Raw genomic sequence first — 24,098 nt, 5'->3', positions numbered from 1 at the left:
AACTCTCCACTTTTAACCAAATATATTAAGATGTTTAGACAGCTAACATTTTAAAACATTTTCAGCAGCACATTCTATAAAATATAAGAAAATATCCCAGATTGATTTTTTTATTCATTAAATAAAATTCCAGTTACTTGTAATTGTTTTCACAAAATATGGTCAATAGCAAGAGCTCAATAAACATTTGAGATCCTTGATGTTTCTCTGTGACTCAAAGCTTTCGATTCAAATAATCTTTCAAAAGTTATGGTTATGTTATGAATTGTTTTACAACTTTGAGCAATACCTGTTATTCTCTAGTTAGTATACCAATATTAAAATGTATACAAAGTTTTTTTATTTTGTTTTTTTAACTATAAATTTCACTTACATTTGATTCTTTGCTGCTTGCCTCTGAGCTTTTCTTTCTTTCCTTTTCTGATCTGGTGGCTTAGCAAAAACAATTTCAATATTTTCTCCCTCCAAGTCTTTGCCATTCATTTCTTCCATAGCCTTAAAAAATTAGATAATGATCAATATTAAAACAAGCCTTTCAGAACAATTATGATTCATTTAAAGTTAAAAAAGTCATTTATCATTAATGTTAGAAGAATGATAAAAAGCCTCAGTCAGTGAGATAAAATAAGATTGTTAAAGACACAGCTCTTCAACTTTTTTTTTTTACTTAGAAGATTGCCTAACTCACTAAACTAAGGCGAATAAAGGTTAGCCTGGGTGGATTCCATGACCTGAGTATTCCGCCAATTTTTTAAATGTTCTGATCCTAGGATAACTAAAAATTGTTAGTCTGATTTAGATGCCTATGATAATTCTGCCTTATTTACCTTGACAGCACCATCTCGCTCATCAAAATGAATGAATGCATAATCTTTTAGTTTCTTCACTCGTTCCAGTTTCCCAAACTGACTAAATGCCTTTTCTAAAATCTCTTCTGTTACAGTATTGGCAAGGTTGCGTACAAACAGCACTTTTACCTGAAATTAAAAAAAAAAAAAAAGCTCCCTGTATTATTTCCAAAGAGTTCAATTTCCAAGATGCCACCATCCCACCCTGCAAAGTTAACGTCAATCACAATCCATTAGAAAAATATAAAAAACAAAGTTTTCAACTCCTTTCAGCCAAAGAGGATTGCTGGATCAGGTCAAAAGAACTGGAATAGACACCTTACCAGAGAAGATAAACAGGTGGCAAACAAGCTCATGAAATGATACTTAACATCATCCGTCATTAAGGAATTGCAAGTTAAAATAATGAGGTAACACCACATCTATTAAAAATGGCCAAAATCCAAAGCACTAACACCACCAAATGTAAGTAAGGATATGGAGTAACAGGAAATATCTCTCACTGCTGATAGGAATACAAAATGGTATAGCCCCTTTGGAAGACAGTTTGGCAGCTTCTTACAAAACTAAACACTCTTACCATACAATCCAACAATCCCACTCATTATTTATCCAAGAAAATTGAAAACTAACATCTACACAAAAACCTACAAAAGGATGTTTATAACCCCTTTATTCATAGTTGCCCCAAATCAGTAGCAACCAAGACATCCTTCAATGGGTGAATGGATAAACTGTGGTATAATACAGAATGGAATATTATCCATTACTATAAAGAAGTGAGCTAATAAAGCCACAAAAAGACATGGAGGACTCCATGACCCCAACGATGTATGATATTCTTAAAAGGCAAAACTATGGAGACAGAAAAAGATCAGTGGTTGCAAAGGCTTGGATGTGAAGTGATGAACAGGCAAAGAAGAGGATTTTTAAGGCAGTGAAACTATTCTGTATGATATTTATAGATACATGTCATTACACATTTGTCAAAACCCATAAAATGTACACTAAGAGTGAGCCCTCATGTAAACTATGAACTTTAGGTAGGTGATCAATGTAGGTTCATCAATTTTTACAAACATACTACTCTGGTGCAGAATACTGATAGTGGAGGAGGCAGTGGATATGTGGAAGCAGGAGGTATATGGAAATTCTCTGGTTTCTGGTCCATTTTACTGTAAACCTAAAATTGTTCTAATAAAATTTATTTAAAAAGAAATATAGACTGTATAGTTTTTATTAAATTATTTTCCAATCAAGAAGAGAAAGTTATTTTCTAACAAAGTGAATACCATGCCCTCAGAAAAAGCTAACACTTAACACAGGTGGTCAAAACTAATTAGGACCTGCTTTTGAAAACTTAAATAACAGGAGGAGAGAGTATTCAAAGTATTAATAAGATAAATTGTTCTCTCAATCCTGAAAGCTTCTCAAAGGACAATTATAAAATTTAACCTTTTGACTAAGAAACATTATCACTTCCTCCTAAAATACCTAAATACCATCTGATTGTGTTACTCTAAAGTACTAACCCAATGAGAACTTTATAAGCCAGAGGAAAAAATAAATCTTATTCTTCAATAACATTCATAGTTCTCCTGACAGTTCACATCCCACTCTTTTTAACTGAACTAGCTGTATTTAAGACCTAGAATATACATCCCCTAATAAAGGGAGATTATTAAAAGACAAAAGAGTATTAGAGAGAGAATGGATAGGAAAAAATAAAGAAATACAAAGAATTATTAGAAAAATATAAAAAAAGAAAAAAAAGACAAAGGGTAGAAAAAAATAATTGCAATCTGCACTAACAGGTAGTAAAGTGTTGACTCGAGATGTTTACTCTCACAGACTGTTTCAATTGACTGCTGAAGCAGGATACCTAATAATAGCTAAACATAACTACAGCAGCTCTGCTAGGGCCAATACGATTCACTATTTTTAGAAGTAGGACATTTTAACACAAAAACCATGTGAGTTAATGGCGCCATTCTCAAAAACTCAAAGAAACTGCTCTTAGAAACCACACAAAAAATGGAAGTGAATCATCTCTACAGCATGTATGCTAGCTACTTCATTATGAGATGATGGCTATACAATTACAGTAAAGTGTTCATGAATAAATTTCTAAATTCACTTGCCCCTAATCCCTTAGTAAAGAATATTTCTCACATTCAAGAATCTAGTTTTAAAAAAAGTACACAATTCATTGTAAGTTCTCTGCCTCCCTGACCCAATGATGCCCTTAAAAAAGATTTTTAACTTGAGTTATCATTACCTTTGCCATAACCTCAGGATCAGGATCTTCTATAGGATCAGCCCATTCAACAGTTCCAACATTTCCCCAGACCTTGACTTTACCGCTCATTAACCTACGCCTTGCCTGGGCAGCTGTTTTGTGATCTTCATATTCAAGAAAACAAAAGCCTCTGTTTTTTTTCTTATCGTCTGGTTGGTGGTACAAAATGACATCTGTAAGACCCTCTGAAAGTAAGCAACCATTTCAGGGAAGTTAGATAAAATAATCAGCAAGAACAAGTAGATAAAAGGACTTACTTTCCTAAGATAACAAATACCCAAATGAAAAATAATCCTCCTTCGTTAGTCATCTTTACAAAGGACTATATCAAAAAAGAGGTCCAGACAATTTTCCTAATCCACCCAAGTTTTTCCAACACAGAAACCCCCCATGAAATGAAACTGTTTTTTATCAGATCTAAAGACTATTTTTCTAAAGACTTTTTGCTTCCACAAACCAAATCAGAAGCAGATAAAAATCTTTACATAATTGTAGGAAAATGGCAGTATAAGTCAAATATGGCTAGATATTTTCCTTACTATGTAAGCAAACACTAACATTCTTTTCAATGGCACTTTTCTGGCCTCAGATACCAATGGCTTATTTCAAATGAAATATAAAATATTAGTACTGCATAGGAATTTCAAATGTTCCTGAAAACTGTTAAACAGGCTGATAATTTGCTAAACACTGTAAGACAAAAATATTTTCTAAATACAGCAGCTTGTAATTTGGAAACTGTTATAAAAGATTGTTTTATAGTTCAAAGTTACACCATATTGATAATGTATAATTTCTGCATCTGGCAAAAATACTTATTATTCCCATAATTTGGAAAAATCAAATTATTCATACAATTCTACTAAGAATATCAACTAACATCTAAAGAAAGACTACAAAGAAATATCTTGCAAAACTAGGGAAGCAGTACGATTCTGCAAACTGAATTCAAGCTCAGCTGCATTCCTTACTAACCTGCATATAATTTTTCAGCAAGTTATTTCCCAAAACCCTCTGTGCCTATTTTCCATCTGAAAAATGGGGTTATATACCTCATAAAGTTGTAATAAAGACTCAATGAGTTAATAAACATAGTGTCTAGAACAAGGTTTGGCACACAAAATTATGCTATTATCCCATTAGTATAAACTCCATCTCCTTCCAAAAAATCCAACTTACCTGTTACTTTGCTAAATTCTTCGAGAATCTGTTCCTTGGTTTTACTCTTAGGAATAGAGCCCACAAAAAGCCTATTGTTGGCAACCGAGATGCAGACACCAATGTGTTTTCCAGAACGAATTTCATGATTATTATACTGAAAGGGGAAAAAGTGCATATTTTTAAATTACTTGTAATATCTGATTAGAAGTTGTTTATTATAAAAGATAACAAATCTCATTTATAAAAGCAAAATTATAACAAAATTCCAACACTCTGTGTTATCAAATATTTTCATCCTGTAAAAATAGTTTACCATAATTCCCATATAAAAGGGAAATTATAATCTGAGGGACAGAAGACTTTACTGACAAAATACACTAAAAATAAGTTGATGAATTAATTTAATGTAAAAAAGTTCTGTGTTTTTGTTTTTTGAGACAGAGTCTCACTCTGTTGCCCGGGCTAGAGTGCCATGGCATCAGCCTAGCCCACATCAACCTCCAACTCCTGGTCTCAAGCAATCCTCTTGACTCAGCCTCCCAAGTAGCTGGTACTATAGGCATGCGCCACCATGCCCGGCTAATTCTTATAAATATATGTATTTGTTTGTTTTGTTTTGTTTTTAATTGTCCAGCTCATTTCTTTGTATTTTTTTAGTAGAAGACGGGGTCTGGGTCTTGCTCAACCTGATCTCAAACTCCTGAGCTCAAACAATCCACCCACCTAGGCCTCCCAGAGTGCTAGGATTACAGGCATGAGCCACAATGCCCAGCCAAAATGTTTGTTAAATCCTTGAAATCTAGGAAACTTGATAAATTAGGCATCAGGTCTGTAGTAGCATAAATTCAAAAACTGCTGACTCCACAATACCTTAACTTCTACTTAAATTCATTTTGCCAACAACCAGTTATTCTCATGCAAGGGAAACTGATCCCCAAAACAGCAAGCTTTCTGCCTTTCTGCTAACCAACACCTAAGTCTATTTTTACATCTCCCCTTCCTCTTGTAAAAAAGTTGCAATAAGAAATTTTTGGCTTCAAATATTTAAGTCTAAGGTGCTCCTTTTTATTTTCAATCCAACCCTACTTTTTGTCCCATTTGATTATCATCAAAAGCCATGTAATAAAATTATGAAGGAGAAAGACAAGGTGAAAGCATAGAAACAATTATAAAAATTATATCCCACAAAATGAGATATTGTAAAGCAGAGGCAAAATGCACTATATGAAAGTGACAAATCTATCAATCACTACTATTATTTACAAACCAAGGTTCAAAAGTATCCAAGTTATCTGGAAAAGTGGACTACATGAATTATGTAGTTAAAACCACCTCAAACTTCATGTTTGTAATAATGATGGCAGCAGATACAATAGTTACTGATTAATCCCAACACCTGACCTCAAAATCTATTTTATACTTAAGACACACGTGGAGCCACACAAACTTTAGAACTAACTGAATTTCCATACAGCTTATAGAACAGCCTCATAGCAACATAAAAGCCACTCTTTTATTATTCCCATTCTTGCATAATAGGTACCATCAGGTACAACAGAGAGAAACATAATTCAAAAAGTAGATTCCAGCCAGACGCAGTGGCTCACTACCATAATCCAAGCACTCTGGCAGGCTGAGGTGGGAGGATCGCTTGAACTCAGGTGTTTGAGAATAGTCTGAGCAAGAGGAAGACTCTGTTATCTACTAAAAACAGAAAAAACATTAGCCAGTCACAGGGGCATGCACCTGTAGGCCCAGGTACTTGGGAGGCTGAGGCAGGATGATTGCTTGAGGCAGGACGATTGCTTGAGCCAGGAGTTTGAGGTTGGTGTGAGCTAGGCTGATGCCATGTCACTCTAGCCTGGGCAATAGAGCAAGACCCTTGTCTCAAAAAAAAAAAACCATAGATTCTTCCATGTTCCTTTCTCCATCTTCTTTGATTATCTTCAGAGAATCAAAACTTGAACATACAGTTCAAACACCATGCCTCCAAGTTCAGAACAAATTCATGCTTTCTACCCCACTATTGAAAAAAAATCTATTATAACAACAGAAAATGAAGAGAAAAAAAAATCTCAATGGCTCCCCATCACCAAAGTTCAAATACTGAGACATCATATAGGACCATCCTAAAACTCACGCTATCTCCCCTTTCTCTCTACAGTATCTTAGCCATTTATATCAGTTTTGAAACATGTAGTTTTTAACACTTCTAAACCTCAACTTCCCTAAAACTTCTACCATCCAAACTTCACTGCATACCTGTAAATTGAGTTCAACCATCAAATACTCTGCAATCCCTAAATCCCCTAAAGGTCAACAAAACGCCCTTCCATGTTAACATCAACGAACAGTTCTCAGTTGGAATGATTCTGCTCCCAGGAAACATTTGACAGTGTCTGGAGACATCTGATATTTCTGGTTGTCACAACTTCGGAAGGAGAAGAGACTTGCTGCTGTTATCTAGTGGGTGGGCAGAAGCCAGAGATGCTGGTAAGCATCCTACAATTCACACAAGGCAGCCCACCACGACAAAAATTATCCAGTCTAAAATATCAGTAGTGCTAAGGTGGAGAAATCCTGCCTTACACTTTATTGTCTCATATAGCATTTATATTCTTTTTACATGCTTTTCTCCTCCATTAGATCAAGAATCTTTTAAAAGCAGAAACATTCATGTTACCTGAAAATAGTAGAGCTACAGTTGAATCCATCATTGCATGGGATTATGAACAGACAAGTAGACTACAATGCCCTATTTTACAAATAAAGTTAATCTAAGAACACCATAAATTACTTTAAAACATTCCCTAGATTCTTATAATCCAGCATCAAGTAGCCATCCTTAGTGACAAATCTATGGCTTGCAAGTTGGTCACCTAGTCTTATAACTAGGAGCTGACAAAAACAATATAACAGAAAAAGAAGGGAAGGAAATACAATGTGTTTAAAAGGAAAAGTAAGTTATTTTTTGAGGGTGATGATTTGGTATAATTTTGTTTACTTTTGTGGTATTTCCCAAATCTAAGAACGGTGCTATTCACTGTAAGAAAACATATTATTTTTTAAAAACTTCTACAAAAACTAGAATTCTTGTACATCAAGAAAATACATTTGAGACCAACGAAAATCCTTACAAGACATCTAGAAGGGAAATATAAAAGAGAATGGAAAAATTCAATCAAGGCAGCAATAATCAGAGAAATATAAGATAGCTAATCTGTAATGTAGCCAACACTTCCATCAACATTAACAATGCTGCTTCAAATTAATGACTATTTCCATTATTATCTACAGAAAAACCATTTTCTTTCCAAACCATCATCACTGACCCTGCTAATCAAGGTAACCAGGTAGGGTTGGTAGAAACTGTGAAGGATGACTACAGTCTCTGAATAATATAAACAACAAAGATTTAGCAGGACTTATAAAATAAAACGTAACTCTTCCCCACTCACATTTTAAAAATAAGAAAACCTTAAACAATTAAAGGTAAGGCAGAGAATAAACTGGTTTACTAAGGAAAATAAGTCACTAAAGAAGCAAAGTAAGGAGACCCTCTGGGCATAGTATCCAAATAAAAGTACCTAGAAATAAGCTTATTTTCTGAAGCAATGTTCCATCTATGGATTAAGCATGCTTTTTATATGTGTATTTGAATTGCTTAACCTTTCTTGCTCTAATATCATTCTACCTTAAATTCAAAAAGAAACACTTCTCATCCTAGCAGGTTTAACAGTGAGTTAGATGGTAAAAGGGCAATACGAAAACAAATCTAAACATTAACATAGGTTCTAATTTAATACCGTAACTCAAGACACTATACAGTATCAAAAATGAACAAAAAAGTATGTGTTTCCTACTTTAGAAAGGTGGGCCCTGGACCTTAGAAGCCAGTTTTAAAAATCTAGCTTTCAGGCTCAGTATCACAGTGAAGTAGACCAAATAAAAAATGATGAATTTTGATTATTAATCAATGCAATTTAGGTATTTAAGAACACCAAAACAGGAGTGGTACAGTGTGGAACATTCCTGTCACTTACCCTCAAACTTCTAAGCTACTTTTTCCTTCCCTCATAGTCACCAAATTCCCAGAAATTTATCAATCTCAGATTTGGCATCTGACCTAGAAGTGCTGCCCAGTCCTGACTCTTCTCAGTAAAGCCACTACCTCCCAAGCCTGTCCACTTTCATTCTAAATATTAAAAAGTCTTCTTTACATTGAGCCAAAATCCAGTTTCCCAAAAATTCTATGATAAATCTATTTCCTCCTCCAAGGGATTATACTTCACATACCTGCACACACACTTTTCTATGCTTGGTTAATCATTCCTTCCCTTATAATAGCAAACTAAAGTGCCTACAAGAGATAATGACACTAAAGAATGACATCCATAACACAATATTATAAAAGCAGACTGAGATTATGGAGCCCAGAATAAACTGGACATGTTACTAATTTTCCACTTCTAGATACCATACCTCTATTACATGTTTTCCATGTTACTTTAGCTTACTTGTTAAATTAGTTTTGTATAGAGCTTGACTTTTGCTATATGTGAATTGTATTTCCCAGGCTATCAAAATTTTTTCCAATCCTGATTTTGTCATCCAAGGCAGTAATCACTGCATGCAGATTCAAGTCACCAAACATTTCATGAACAGTACAACTATGCCCTCATTTAAGTCACTGAAAAAAGCTAGAACAGACCCTACAACACACCACTAGTGGCCTATCATTTCTCTCTTCAAAATCTTTGACCTATTGATGCCACCCTCCTGGCCTTTGTCCTCTTCATCCAAACATCCTTCATCATTCAACCATTTATATCATGCCACCCACAACAAGGCTCAAAACTTTAACTGCACTATGCAGCTTACTTAACCCAGCAGTTATGAACTGCACTTTCTGGCATTGACATTATACAAGTTGTATATCCTACTTATTTCAACACTGCTTTGACCAGATTCACCTATTTCCTTCACTGTTCTGCTCAAACCTCTTTATCTCAAGATGTTCTGACAACCCTAACCCAAAGCAATCTTCCTTCATCCCTTCTTTACCGTTGCACAATTTGCTTCCACTTTAATTGTAATTAGCCTCTTTCATGTCCCATAAACTCTCTAAAGTCAAGAACGCATATATCTAGTCTGGTGCGGTGGCTCACGCCTGTAATCCCAGCACTCTAGGAGGCCGAGATGGGAGGATTGCTCGAGGTCAGGAGTTCGAAACCAGCTTGAGCAAGAATGATACCTCATCTCTCCTAAAAATAGAAACAAGTTAATTGGCCAACTAAAAATATATAGAAAAATTAGCCGGGCATGGTGGTGCATGCCTGTAGTCCCAGCTACTCGGGAGGCTGAGGCAGAAGAATTGCTTGAGCCCAGGAGATTGAGGTTGCTGTGAGCTAGGCTGACCCACGGCACTCACTCTAGCTGGGGCAACAGAGTGAGACTCTGTCTCCCCCCCCCAAAAAAAAAAAAAAAAAACCACACATATATATCTGTGATAAAACTTTTTATGTTTAACACACCAAATATTTGCTAAATTGCTACTAAAATATTTCATGGACCTACTTTGTCAGCTGTATTCATCAAAATGGTTGTACACACATTATGGTGGTGCACGCAACCAATCTGGTAAATAAAACCATCATAACTATTAAAATTTCAACTTTAATCTGCAAATAGAGATCTCATCTATTCCAGTGTAACATAGGCACTATTAGCATTTTCAACAGGATATTTCCATTATAGAAGACTATCATGGCACTGCAGCACCACTGGCCCTGGGCTCCAAATTCCAGCAGCACAACACACAAATACATAGTTGCCTACCCTTCTTCCTGTCTTTATGACAACCAGAAAAACATGTACTTCCCAACATCTGTGGGGCAAGACCGGAAAGCATCACCCATCAATCTACTCTAATCCCTACAACTCAAGGTAGCATAGAATAATTACAGGTGGAGGCTAAAAAAAAAAAACCTTTAAAAAGGAAAACAGCCCATCAACTATAAAGGCATATATATTATAAATTCTTGTGTCATAAATGATGTTAAACGGCACTGGTGAGCCAGTCAGGTTACTTATCCAACACCTACTATATAGTGGGGGCACTGTTTTAAAGGTTAGGGATACAAGGGAAAATGTGCTTATATTTTGATAGGGAAAAATGTTTTACAAAGTCAAAAAATAATTTCAAGTTCATCTAAGCAAAATCTATTTTATCATGTTCAGGATACTGTGATGAGGTAATAGGGTAGTAATATTTCCTCAAAGCCAGTTAAGGCCTTCTAAGACCTGACTGTAAGTACTAACTGGGCTGCTTCCAAAGTGTACGAAAGCAGAACAGAAGGCGGCCTTATGATAGAAATGGCCATGGCTTATTTGGAGGGGAAAAAAGAAGGCAAAGTATGGCTGAAAAGGTAATGGGGGGGAAAGTGGGGGAAAGAGGTAAGCAGGAACTTGACTGGATAGGGCTGTGTTTGGAAATAATTTTTCGGCACAGGAATGTTGTGATCTATCCTGTCAAACGTAAAGGGCAATAGAAGGCAATGAAACTCTTTAGGTTCCTTCACATTAGTCTACATGATACAAAAATGGTAACTTAGACTAGAGTGGTAGCAGTGCAGACAGTAAAGCATTAGATGCCAAAAATATTCTGGCAAGAGACATTACTTCCTAACTACCTAAGCCACTACATAATTTAAAGAATCAGGCTACTTTGTGGCATAACTTGTCCTGCTGGCTTAAATTGTTATGTCTAGTCGACAATAGGCACTCCAGCTAAAGAAACCTGGCACCAAACCAAGGCTGTGGTGTTTAGCTGTATGGCCTCAAGCAAGTCACCCAGCCTATTTACTCTTCTTACAGAAGGAAGATAATTCCACTTACCTGGAAGAAAGAGTTGAGGTGCAATTTAGAGATAATAATGTAATATCTAGCAAAGCTACTGTTCCTCAACAAGCACTCAGGTGGTAGCTACTAATCACCTTTTCACAAGGCTAGATATTGCTTCCCTAGCTAGATTATCATGGTTTAGGGACTAAATTTTTTTATTCCCCAAAATACAATGTAGATGTTGGCTGAAATCAGTCATTTAAGAAATTTGCAGTTCAGCTATTAACATCAATTAACCTATTTTTATAAGTAATCCGCATGCATATTTAAAATCTACAATAGTTTTTAATCTACTGCAGAACTCACTGCTGCATTACTATCAAAAAATAAAGCCACATCCTTTGACAACTCAGCTGGTAGATCAGATTACAGACTAGAGAAAAAATAAGGCCAAATTTTGGCCTAAGATATTCCTCAAGATACTCAAAGAAAAAAAAAACAGGTGCTTCAATCTTGTCTGATTTGTAAATAATGGAAAGGAAAGCACTGTCCCAACATTTAGTTACACATAAATAGACTGACACTTCAATTACATAAAATTCACCTTGGATAGAGTTGTAACTCAAGTAGAATTTCAAGATATGACACAAGTAGCAATAGTTTCCAAAGTATGCTCCCTTTAAGGGATGTATCTAGGAAAGGGTACTGATTTCCACAAATACATACAAAAGTAGCAAAAACCATCCAAACCAATTTAAGTTTTATATTTTTCTAGAATGCTCTAATTACTTCATTTCCTCTAAAATCTAGCCCTTTCTATTGTTGTATTAAGGCAAGTCTCCCAAATCCTAACCACAGTAAAGCATTCTTTAAAAAAAGCAAATGATGCCATGTTCAATTCATCCCAGTGGATATATACCACCTACCACTAGAAATATATTTTAAAAGGTACCAAAATGCAACAACTCCTGTTATCACATAGTAAAAAATAATCACGCCCCCAGATAAGCATTCAAATCACAACAAAGAAACCCAGAAAGAAATGTAAAAAGGTCTAAGGGTTAGTTCCTAGACCAATAAAAAAGGCTGCTTGGTTATCTATGGAAGTTTCTGCACTGTAGTTAAAAACGATATAAATAAGACTACAGTCTAAGCAGCCTATAGAAATGCAATTTTGTTAAGCCAAGGCAATTGTCCAAACTGGAATATTTCATAGTGTCTACTTACTGGCACTCAAAATCATGTCACTACTAGATTAATGTCCATCTTCCTCTAATGATGTTTCTTTAAGGTTTCTGGAAATCCTCTAAAAGTAAGTTTGAGTGATCACCTCCCAAAATCAGTATATTTTGCTGGCAAGAATTAAGTACCCTACAATGTCAGTTTAATGATTCTTTTACAAAATGTTAAAAAATGGGTCTGACATCACTAGTAAATTCCTTATAGTGGTCCCTCAGTACATGCAGGGAATTGGTGCAAAGATCTCATACCAAAACCCGTGGATACTCAAGTCACTTATACAAAATGCCATAGTATCTGCATATAACCTACCCACGTCCTCATATACTGTTGTAGTATTTTTTCCGTTGGGTTTTTTGGGATCATTTCTATTCTGCAATTAGTGGAATCTGTGGATGTGGAACCCTTGGATATGGAAGGCCCACTGTATTAGCTTTTTATAGTAAGACAACTCATTGTTTTTTTCATTCTGCATTTCCACTTACTGTTACTTTATTGCTGCCTAGCAAAAATGTTCTATTCTTGTACAGGAGATTAAACTGGATGATTTCTAAAGTACCTCTTTCTTTCTGGAGCTCTAAAAAGTCCTTCACTTGAACTGCTGAAACTAAAATTTTGACAGCTCAAAGGTTACCAGTGAATGGCTCCCTACAGAACTATATCCCCTATAAAATAGGAAGCATTTTTTAAGTAGAGAAAACTCAGCAAAAATTTTTAAAAGAAATATGTAAACTCCTGCATTCTTTTTAAAGACATTTGCATTCTTTCAAGTAACATATTTTCTAATGTTAAACCTCCACCATATTCAATTATGCACACCAGTGAAAGTATTCAAGCAACATACAGCAGGAAAACATGCTAGTTTATTTTTCTCTTTAAAGTTTTCCTTCAATTGACGTATTTGAAGGTATGGGAAGAGGAAAAAAAAACATTCAGGAAAGAAAACAGTCTGATTAAAGAAAAAAAAAAAGAAAACAGTCTGAAGTTTATAAGTTTGCTTAGAAATACTAACACAATACATAAGGCACATAAGGAAAATTTAACAAATATCTGCCAGAGAGCTATCTTGTACAAAAGTTCCTCCCCCCCAGGTGTATTTCTTGAGACATTCCATAAGTTTAAATTAACCCCAGCTCTTCAACTATAAAACGCAGAAGCCACTTTAGTCACAGAATTTAATGTGTTAGAAGCCATAATTTGAAACATCAAAAAAATTTTTTTAAACTTGGTCATCAGGCAATGTTTGCTATTTAAAAAAATAATCTAATATCTGGTATTTTAAAATCTACTACTGCCACTCACCACAAAATCCTGTTTGATCAACTAGAAATTTATCAAAATGTCTTTGTAAATTACTTTAGAAAAAGGGAAGGCCCAAGTGTGGCCAGGAACTATGGGAGTCCTATCAGTTACTTGCTTAAACACTTTCACATTCCTATAAATTTAAACAAAAATCACTAAGCCAGATGTTTATCTACCACACTACCTTAAGATCCTGAGTCCTATCAACTACACAAAAAATAACCATTATAAAGCTTACACAGAGAATGTGAAAAATATTGCCTTATCGGCACTTCAAAAAACATCTGATAAACTCTTAGACACAAAAACATGGCCTTAAAGATAATGAATGTGAACACTGAAGGGGGAAAAACTTACCAGTTTAACAGCCTCCTGAGCTGCTTCTTTTGTACAAAAAGTGACAAACGCATAACCTCTATTGAGACCAGTGAGTGGATCCATCATTAGACGGAGATCCCATATAGGTCCAGCTTTCTCAAACAATGGAACAAGTTCATCCTCAAATAGATCTCTTGGGATCTTCCCCACAAATATCTGTAAATTAAATATTAAGTAAAAACCATGGAGAATCTCTTTAGGAAACCAGATACCTGTGCTTTTACTACAAAAGATACAAGTTTTTAGTTTCTTTACCTCAGTGCCAACAGAAGGCTGCTGACCTGAATAAACGGAATCTGGAGGTGGTCCCCCATACTTCCTCTGTCCAGTGGTCACATCAAGTGTGTAGCCTGTTCTTTCCAAGAGTGCCTTAAAAAGTTCAAATATCATTAATACATTTAAATCACAAGACCACATCCATGCATTTAACAGTTAAAATGAATCTTGTTCAAATCTTTCCAATCATCCTGGCAACCTTCCCCCATAAACAGGTTTCTGTTGTCTATTTTCATATGTTCCCCTTTAATGTAGGCTTTTTAAACTCCTAACCCACTGTCAAATATCAAGATCCTATTCAAATTATTTTCTGGTCTCCACAGGAAATATTAATCCATCAACAACTTTGAAGCCAGGGTGTTATCTACTCTGCTAATACTGCCTTAAAAATGATTATACCTAATTTGGCATGATTTCATTCCTTACCCAACAACTTCCCTGTACCCCAACCCCATTCCTAGGTGCACACTGCCATTCTGGGCATTTTGTCAGCCTCTGAAGAAATTACGTTCCCCAAATCAAGTCTAAAAACTTGGGAGCCACAGAAAAAATAATCTTTTCTTATCTGACATTAAAGTGTCATGTTTCACAAAATACCATGGGTCATTTAGAAAAAATAAAAGCCGAAATGACTTTAAAAACTTTATGGAACTGCAACAATGTGACATAACTTCTACACTTTATCGCCCCAAAACTGAACTGTTAAAATTTACAGAACTCATATTTACTCAGAGCATCAGGAGTTTCTCTTCAACCACTATAATCAAAAGTACTAGAAAGTAGTAGTCCACCAGTAACCTAAGGAAAATTATTCCCCTTCTCTCCACTCTCTCAACCACAAAGCACAAAACCATTTTTAAACAACAAAACCAATCTATTAGCTAATAAAATTCTGAAATAAAAAGACTTAATGCTAGCAACATGATAAAAGTTATCAAAATGCTGTTAAATGATTTAGGGTCTCTGAAAATGACTAGACAGATTTTTTTTACATTTCCTACTCAAAGAACATTAAATATTAATGAAAATTACAATTCATAAAAACTTTATTCCTAAACTTTCTAACAAAAAGGTTCACAAAAGACAAGTGTTTGTTATATTACACCCAAATATGACTGCTTAATGGTGCAACATTGGGTAAGAAAACTAAAACTCAAAACTATGACTACCACATAAACTAAACCATTAAATGGCTCATCTTTCATTTTTCTCCTATACAATCCCCGTGCTATAAAAGTTATGCTGTTTTTACCTTCATCATTATATGACCCAAATAATACCTTTCATCAATCTATAAAAACAAAAAGGAAAAACTTATTTCCCGTCAAACATTCTATACACATGTCCCTAATGCCTTCTTGCCACAATTTAAGTCTAATAAATAATTCAAGCCACCCCCTTCCAAAGATACAACTGAAAGTCACACAAACTATTATAAAGTTTGTAACATTTTAAATTCTAAGTCCCAAATGTAGATTTAATTACAACTGACATAATTACAGTGGAGGCAATTATACCCCATTTTCAAGACAAAACTAGATTAACAGTTCAAACTCAATCCACTTACAGCTAGACCTGTGAAAGCCTCAAACTCATGGTTGACATTAACAGCTAACTCCATACTCTACCAGTTCCTCTTCCCATATCATCAAAACTTCCAATGCCCAATGCTATACTATACCCTTCTTAATAACTGATTTTCTTAAACCATATCTCTGGCTCAAGAGCACTGCCACATTATAAAGAGCACCAGGTTAAACACTTAAGCCTCTATAACTTAGGCTATGGTAAAAAAAGGGAAAAAAAATGATCGTCATTTTTTCTATAAACTATAAAACTCACTAATACAAATATCAAAACCTAGCCTAATTTGAGGCCATTTATTTTTCCATTCGACCCTAAAACAAACCAAAAAAAAGCCTTTTACTCCCAGCCTCAGCTTCCTCATTTACATTTTCACACTAAACAATCTTAATGTTAAAAGATGCTTTTTAACCTTAATAACCCATACTAATAGAAGGGGGGTAGCAGTGTTATTAACATTCTAAATTCAGTGGGGTTTGAGACTCCTAAGACAGACAGCTGCTAAATGTACACTCTCCACAGTATGAGGTGAAGTGATTCCCTCCTAGTCTGGCTTGATCACCAATAATATGGACTTACAGTTTTTCAAAGAGTATCTAAAAATATGAGTGTGTTCCTTTAAATCTTTTACTGGGAATATCAACAGCACAGAATTTAAACATCAGTAGCTGAGTAACAGGATAAACTTAAAAAGTAAACTGTTTTAGAAACAAATAGTTAAAGGTGGGAAACTTTTCAAAAAATAATGAGTAACAGTTAAATTACCTCAACATCTTAAAAACAGACACATCCCTTTCACATTCAAGCAATATTTACCGAAGTTAGAATAATCAAAAGGTCTTTAAAACTACGTTTTTAAAGACATACCTTAATTTTTGCCTCATCTGGTCCTTTACTTGAGTCTGCTACTTTGGTCCCCTGTTTTTCTCTCTGCCTGTAAGTCTTCATGACTCCACATAAAAAGGCACTTTTGTTCTGCCAAAAAAAAAAAAATTCCATTCATATTTAACAGTGATCATATCTGCATCTAATAAAACTTAACAGAGCATATCAAAACTACTCAAATATAATTCTTTTCACACTGACATTAAAGTAACATTACCTGAACATGAGAGAGATCACTGTCCTTAAACTGTTGAAGAACTGCCAATGCACCGTCTTCATTGAATTCTTTTAAAGCTTCGATAGCTCTTTCATCTAAATCACTATGTGCAACTAGCCCTGGAAAAGAGAAAACTTAGTTTTATCAACTTTTAATATTTTGGAAAAGATTTTTTACTGAAGACTATGACGGCATTCCACGTACATGTGTGCCTGTACAATTCTACTCCCCTTATCTACCTACATATTTGAAAAAACACACACTTTAGCCACTTTGAACTGTATTCTGAACTAAAGCCCTCTCAACCACACCTAAAATGAACCAACTTCTTTTACATCTTGTTTTGTGTCCAAGTCAGATAGTTCTGAACACTACGATATTTCTACAGCACACACAAGCACACAAATCCTAAAAACCAACAAAATACCAAGCATGACAAATGAACCTCTACTCAATTTCAGTACCACTGGAAAAAGTTAACAGCCATACCAAAAAGACAAGAAAACAAGTCTACAATTACCAAGTTATTTAACAAGAATCCTACTATAAAAATACTCAAAAAAGTCACATGGCCTGCTCCCAACATTTAGCAGCTGTTGCTACTGTCATATACTTATCCATCAGGACTTCCAGCCAGCCAGCCAGCCTTTAGCTCTTAACCCTCCCTTTTTCCCTCCCTCTATATATCTTAACCTCTAGTTCACACCTAAATTAACCAACTGTCACAAACAAGGCAAAACTCCAGTCCCCACACTTATTGGAAACCACAAAAAGTTGCTATTTTAGCTCAAAGCCAGAAATCCAATAGAAAAATTTCATAATGTAATTTTGCAAGTGTTAGTTCTTACCTGCAACGTAAATTTCATCTAGTTTTTCAGCAACTTTCTGTGGTAAACCAGCATCAAGCAATGTCTGAAAATTTTCTGAATGGATAACTGCAGAAGTAGTATCCATGGGCTCTTCAGTACCATTTCCATTAACATGTTCTGTAGCCATGTTTCCAGAGATCTGTTCAAACGCAATAAGCAAAATTAAACTAGGATCTTCAAAAAGAATAGAGGACAATATGAGAGCCCCAATCTTTACTTTCTCTACAATTTACTACACCAGCCAGCCTGCGCCTCTCTTTAAAGAAGCCTTAAAGTCACCATCGCCTGACAAGCCTAATTTGGAGCGCAGGGCACAGAAGGACCAATTCACTATGTTCTTCCTTAGTACCACCCCTGACTCACCTGCTAACACTCCCTAAGAAAAGCCATATTACAAATAAAGCCCAATCAAGCACGAGGACGAGCCAGCGTGCCACATGCAGCTGTGCCCATACAGAGAACGAGGTGTGTGTGGAGAAAGCAAAGCTGGGCTCGTCCCTCTCAAAGGTAAACCCCCAAAGTGCGCGCTTTTCCCGCCTGCCGCTTATAGATCAGTAACAACAGCCAGCGAAGAACAAAGCGCTCACACAAGCCACCTTCCCACCACCCAATTTCTCCACCCTTCACCCCCGCACCCCAAAGCCCGCCCCCGACTCCGCACCCAGAGCAGCAGCCTCACCACTGCGGCCGCCAGGAGCCCATTAGAAACACGTGCTCTGTGCCTTCCAATGCCCTACAACTTCCTTCAACGGAAACCCACCGAGTCCCAGGCCAAGACCATCACCGGCTCCTAACACCAACCCAAAGCCGCGGTCGGAGCCCCCAGAAAGCTGCAGTAGCACAATCTCGCTCCTCAACACCGAGGCCGCGGCGCCGCCAGGCCACAGGCTTTCCCCGCCCCCCAACGCCGCCGTCTCCGCCGTGACACATGGCTCTCCGTCTCGGGCGCTACCCGAACGCCGGCGACCCCCGGCCGCCCGCCCGGCCGAGACGTGACCCGTGGCGCGCGGTGCAAGCCCCCACCCCTCGCCCCTCGGTGCAGTGACTGCGGTGCGGGGCTGGCAACCCGGCGGCGTGCAAACGTTCCACGAACAGCCCAACACCCGCGGGACGCCGAGCACCGCCCAAACCCGCTGCACGGCTGCGGGACGGGACCCGCTCCTCTCCGCCCACTCCCGCGCCGCGGCGGCGGCCACGACAGCACCAACTCAGCTGCCGCGAGCGGTCCGTGCGGGCCACGGGGCCGCCGAGGCGCCTCCTCCCGGAGCGCCGCAGACAAAGCCCGAACGGCGGCAGCACATGGGGAGAAGAAAGTGGCGGTGCGTCCCGCGGCCTACTTCCAGGCAGCCCCAGTCAACGTGCTCCTCTCTCCCTTGGAATCCATTTTCCAGAAAAGCCGGTTTCTCCCCGCGCCACCCTCCCCCAGCTCACTCCACAATGTCATGGAGCTCCCCTCCCAGACCCAGGTTCTGGCGGTCGTTACCTCCCCGTTGGGCCGAGGCGGAGGAATCCTGTCCGAGGGGATCGGGTTGCGGGAAACGCGTGCTCGCTGCTCCCTGTGTCCGGCGCGAGTGGAGCTGTTGTAAAATGGCGGCCGAAGCTCACGCCGCTGGCAGCAAACCCGATCCAGTTCCACTCGCCTCCGAGCGCGCTCCCGGTGCGCGCGCGCGCCCCCGCGTGACCCCCCCCTTCCCTTCCCTTCCCTCCCCTCCCTCGCGCGTCCGCTTCACTCACTCTCTCCCAGTCCCTGCCCTCCTCCAGCTCCTCCTTCTCCCCCTACCACCACCACCACCAGCCTCTGTCCGCCGCCTTCTCTCGGCCCTTCGTCTTCCCCCTCCTGCTCCTTTCCCCCACCACTCCCACTCCCGTCCGCGGCCGCTCAAGCACGAGTGGCCGCCTTTCCCCTCCTGGCTCGCACACTCCCTCCCTCGCTCGCTCTCTCGGCCCCGTCCCCCAGTCCCTGCCGAGTCGGCTGCTCTCTTTCTCTCTCCCGCGCTGACGTGACGACGTAGCCGACGCCTCGGGACGCGCGCTCGCGGGCTCCGCCCCCACGCCCCGCCGCCTTCCGCGCTCCTCACCCCGGGGGGCGCGAGACCCCGCCCTTCCGCTCGGGCAGCGGCGGAGGGGCCGAGAGTGAATGAAAGGCCCGCCCCTTCCCCTCCCGACACTCCCCCTCCCGCTCCCCTCCAGGCGGGGCGGGCCGGCTCAGCGTGTCCCACTCGTTCTCCTTTGTCAGGAGACTGGCATCTCCCCACCCCGCCCCACCCCTGCCGAACTCCCGCCCGCCCCACCCCCGCCCGGTCCCGGGCTGGCGAGGCAGGAGGCGGTGGGCGCGGAATGGGACCGCAGTTTCCCGCAGGGCACCCACCGGTCCGTGCGCGCCCGGCCCGCGCCGCGCAGCCGTTCCAGGCGGAGTCCACGCCGCCGCCGCCCCGCGCTCTCCTCCTCGGGAAGCTGCAGGCGCACGTGTCCCCTGGGGCGGGGCGAGGCAGACAATGGGGCCGCGGGGGAGGGGAGCGGCGCGGAACCTTGCGGATCCGGGGTCCGCTGGGCTGGTGGTACTCGAAAGCGAGAGTCGCCCCGGGGACTCGGTTTCTCCAGCTGGGCAGCGGGGCCTCCCGGGGCCCTGCAGCCGGGCGGCTCCGCTTTCAGGGGAACCTTGGGCGAAGGGAGGGGCGCCCCAAGCTTGGAAGAGGAAACCCCGGCTGCTTCTGAAGGGGGAACGGGGCTGGCTCCAGTGGGGCGAAGAGCGGCACCCGCCTTGGGATGATACGAGGACCAGATTTGGAAGCGAAACCTCCCGGTGGTGAAGGGTTGTGCAATACTCCGTTTCAGTCCCTGGCCTTTCAGGCAGTTAAGGGCTTCCTCCTGGCACAATTTGAGCAACTTGAAACAGCACAACGCTGTGTGGTTAAGACAACTTTGAGGAGAATAGCTGTGTTTCTTTTCAAAATTTTTGGCAACTAAATCTTATGTGAAGTGACATTTCCTTTGTAACCGTTTACTAGGTACAAGAAAGACAAGACAAAGGCATTTGAATTTCAGACGCGATATGGATACTAATTTTATCTGGTGCAGCTGTAATGAAAAATAGTAAGAATGTCCTTTTGATTTAAAAGCTTGTTTTAAAGAGTTTAGTGGTTCCCCAAATGAGCTCTTTGCTATGGTAACAAATTGGTGGTTTCAAGAAAAGTTAGATGAGCACTCTTCAAACTGTACAGGCACATAAAATACCAAATGATTTTCATAGGTACTCGAATCAAATACTTCTTAGCCACATCACTACCCACCCTGTTTAGTAAGAATCTGAGATCTCCACTACCCGAAATTTCTATGAGACATACCTGCTGTAGTATTTAGCTAATTCAGCAATAGGAATTTGTTGAAAATCCAAAGGTAGTGGTTAATGATATAAATAACCAAAATGTTTACTAGAAAAATACAATAAAAGCAATACTATGGATTAAACAAAGTGAAAATAATGAGTCTGAAATATACGACGCTTTTAATTTAGACCTTCCTGGGTATCAGAGTTTTGTTGTTGTTGAGACAAGAGTCTTGCTCTGTCACCAGGGCTAGAGTGCGTCAGCTTAGCTCACAGCAACCTCAAACTCCTGGGCTCAAGCCATCCTCCTGCCTCAGCCTCCCCAGTAGCTGGGACTACACGCACCACCATGCCCGGCTAATTTTTCTATTTTTAATAGAGACGAGGTCTCACTCTTGCTCTGGCTGGCCTCAAAGTGCCTCGGCCTCCCAGAGTTCTGGGTTTACAGGTGTAAGCCACTGCACGCGGCCTCGGAGTTATTTTAAAAACTGTCTCTACCTAGGCAATGTCAAAGACTCCCAAATTAAAATCTCTGGCTCTTTTCTGACCCCTAATTCCTTTCTAACCATGCCCTAGCCTTATATGTGGGCTTTTCTGACACTCCAAATCAGCATTTCGAGAAATTGAACATATGATCTTCCCCCTAATCTTCCATCTCCAGAGTTCCCATTTCTATGAATGTCACCCACTATGCATCCCTGGAAATGAGCAAGTCATTCAGGATACTTCCTTCTCCCCACTGCTATATCAGCTAATCAAGCCTTGTCAATTCTGTCTCCCAAATATATCTTTACTTCTCTCTATGTTGCAACCACCCAGGGAAAGCCACTACCAATACTCATGATTCATCCACTCTTGCAGCTCTCCTAACCCATTTAAAGCCCAAATCAGTGTCTCCTCCCTCTTCCCTCTCTTCCTTTCTCTGTCTCTCCCTCTCTCTTTTAATTGCAAATAAGATGCTAAAGCAGTGACTTGCACCTGTAATCCCCACTACTCAGGAGGATTGCTTCAGGCCAGAAGTTTGAGACCAGGCCGGCAACATAGCTGGAACCCCTGCCCCTTTCTCTTAAGATTAATTACTTAAAAAAAAAAAAAAAATCCTATGGCACACGTGCTTAAAACCCTACATTAGCTTCCCATTACACTTAGAACAATGGCCAGAATCCTTAACTAGATCAACAAAGCCCTCTAAGACCTGTCCCACCTGTCTCCTAAGTTTCATTTTAGCCACCCTCTTGGCTTCTGCCGACGTTCCCTTGATTCTGGCAGTTTGCTCACACTGAGGACCTGGACAGAGAAGTGACTGATGTAAAGAGCAGGACTGAGTAAAAACTCATCAGTCACGCTCGCCATTTGATGCCTTTTTGAATGAAAAAACAGTTTAATTTTCCTCCTGACCTTCACAACTTCTTATTCTGGGCTTGACTCCAAGAACTGCTATTATTATTATTGAAACAAGGGAATTCCTAATAATACTTTAAACAAACAAACAACAACAACAAAACCTAGTAAAGCGATTGATTAACTTGGTATGATAGATACACTGGGTTAGATTGAAATGTATATGAAAGCTCTGGCATAAGAAAGTGCTCCATAAGTATGTGTCTTTATTTCCCTGAATCCTCTTTAGTATCTAGCACAGGATTTGATGCTTAGTAAACATTTGCTGAATTAAACCAAAGGATAATAGGCTGAGACCCAGACAACCGTCTAATCCCAGATCTAAGCCCCGGATAGTGTGGGCTTGGACAAATCATTTCATGCTTCAGAGTCTCCATTTCCTTATCTATAAAAGAGGTGCCTTGGAAAATGATTTTTGAGATTTCTTCTAGCTCATACATTTTATAATGTATTTTAAAATTTCCCAATCTCTTTCTCTAGTCTCTCAATGCTTAAAAATATTCAGATGTCCTATTTCTCACTTAAGATCTTCCCCATTTGAATCTCAACTTCCTTTTACAGCAAAATAGCCTGCTGGTCCCCTTATATGGACCCTTGCCCCAAACTAAAATAACAGCAATAGTAATAACAACAAAGATCAATAATATCTGACTTTAAATTTAATCAACCCAAAGAAAAATAACAAAAAATAATTTAAATAAATAATCAACCCCAGCATGTATGTGGAAAAATCAACACACATACACTGTTCACAAGAGGATAACTTGATATAATTTTTTAGAAGATAATTCAGATATAGTATTAACTGCATTGTTTTTGTTATATATATTTTTATGTGTATATTATATGCAATAAATGTGTATAAAATAATGTGTAAAAAAGTTATTCATTTGTTTCATTTCTGTCTTTTCATCTAAGTAGCCTTTGAAATAGAAGATGCAGACCTGTTGAGTTGGCAACTAATGAAAAGGAGGCATATAGGCAGGTCTGTTTGGATCTTTTACTTGTCCAAAATTTTTCCACCTACTCAATGTCACACTATTAAAAAAAAAATCATATTCTCTTCTTTTCTGCATTTTCTAAACTTTCTGCTACAAACAAATATTAATTTTATAATGGGAGGCCACTACAATTCATGTGGGAAAAATCTACAGCACATCATCATTCTTGCCATAGATAGAACCATAAAAACCTAGAGTTGAAAGAGACTGTGGAAGTCATTCAATCCAATTTTTCTGGTAATCAAGAAAATTTTTACATCCAGTTGCAGTGGCTCACTCCTGTAATCCTAGCACTCTGGGAGGCTAAGATGGGTGGAATTGCTTGAGCTCAGAAGTTCGAGAACAGCCTGAGCAAGAGCAAGACCCCATCTCTACTAAAAATAGAAAAAATTGATGAGGCATGGTGGTGTGCATTTGTAAGCCCAGCTACTCAGGAGGCTGAGGAAAGAGGATCATTTGAGTCCAAGAGT

The 24,098-nt window shown here is 39.1% G+C and overlaps 1 protein-coding gene across 6 annotated transcripts in view; it reads right to left on the bottom strand.

Annotated features, from left to right (window-relative positions):
- Positions 1-20,359, bottom strand: part of SYNCRIP (synaptotagmin binding cytoplasmic RNA interacting protein) — a 37,916-nt gene extending 17,557 nt beyond the window's left edge. For 2 of the 6 annotated variants that reach the window (XM_012748400.3, XM_012748401.3), the window contains exons 1-10: positions 19,385-19,516; positions 17,881-18,040; positions 17,033-17,151; positions 16,798-16,905; positions 14,326-14,439; positions 14,050-14,226; positions 4,327-4,462; positions 3,127-3,332; positions 828-977; positions 374-495 (exon numbers count right to left, since the gene is read on the bottom strand). In XM_012748400.3, coding sequence (XP_012603854.1) covers positions 374-495; positions 828-977; positions 3,127-3,332; positions 4,327-4,462; positions 14,050-14,226; positions 14,326-14,439; positions 16,798-16,905; positions 17,033-17,151; positions 17,881-18,028 — 1,280 coding nt within the window. In that variant the 5' untranslated portion in view covers positions 18,029-18,040; positions 19,385-19,516. Of the gene's footprint in view, positions 1-373; positions 496-827; positions 978-3,126; positions 3,333-4,326; positions 4,463-14,049; positions 14,227-14,325; positions 14,440-16,797; positions 16,906-17,032; positions 17,152-17,880; positions 18,041-19,384; positions 19,517-20,269 lie in introns of those variants that run through there. The other 4 variants (XM_012748399.2, XM_076003132.1, XM_076003133.1 and 1 more) reach the window with 4 other exon arrangements.
- Positions 20,360-24,098: the final 3,739 nt, after the last annotated feature.

The sequence above is a fragment of the Microcebus murinus genome, chromosome 5 (assembly GCF_040939455.1).
Source record: "Microcebus murinus isolate Inina chromosome 5, M.murinus_Inina_mat1.0, whole genome shotgun sequence".
NCBI classification, from domain to species: Eukaryota; Metazoa; Chordata; class Mammalia; order Primates; family Cheirogaleidae; genus Microcebus; species Microcebus murinus.
This window is presented reverse-complemented; position numbering and strand designations above follow the sequence as displayed.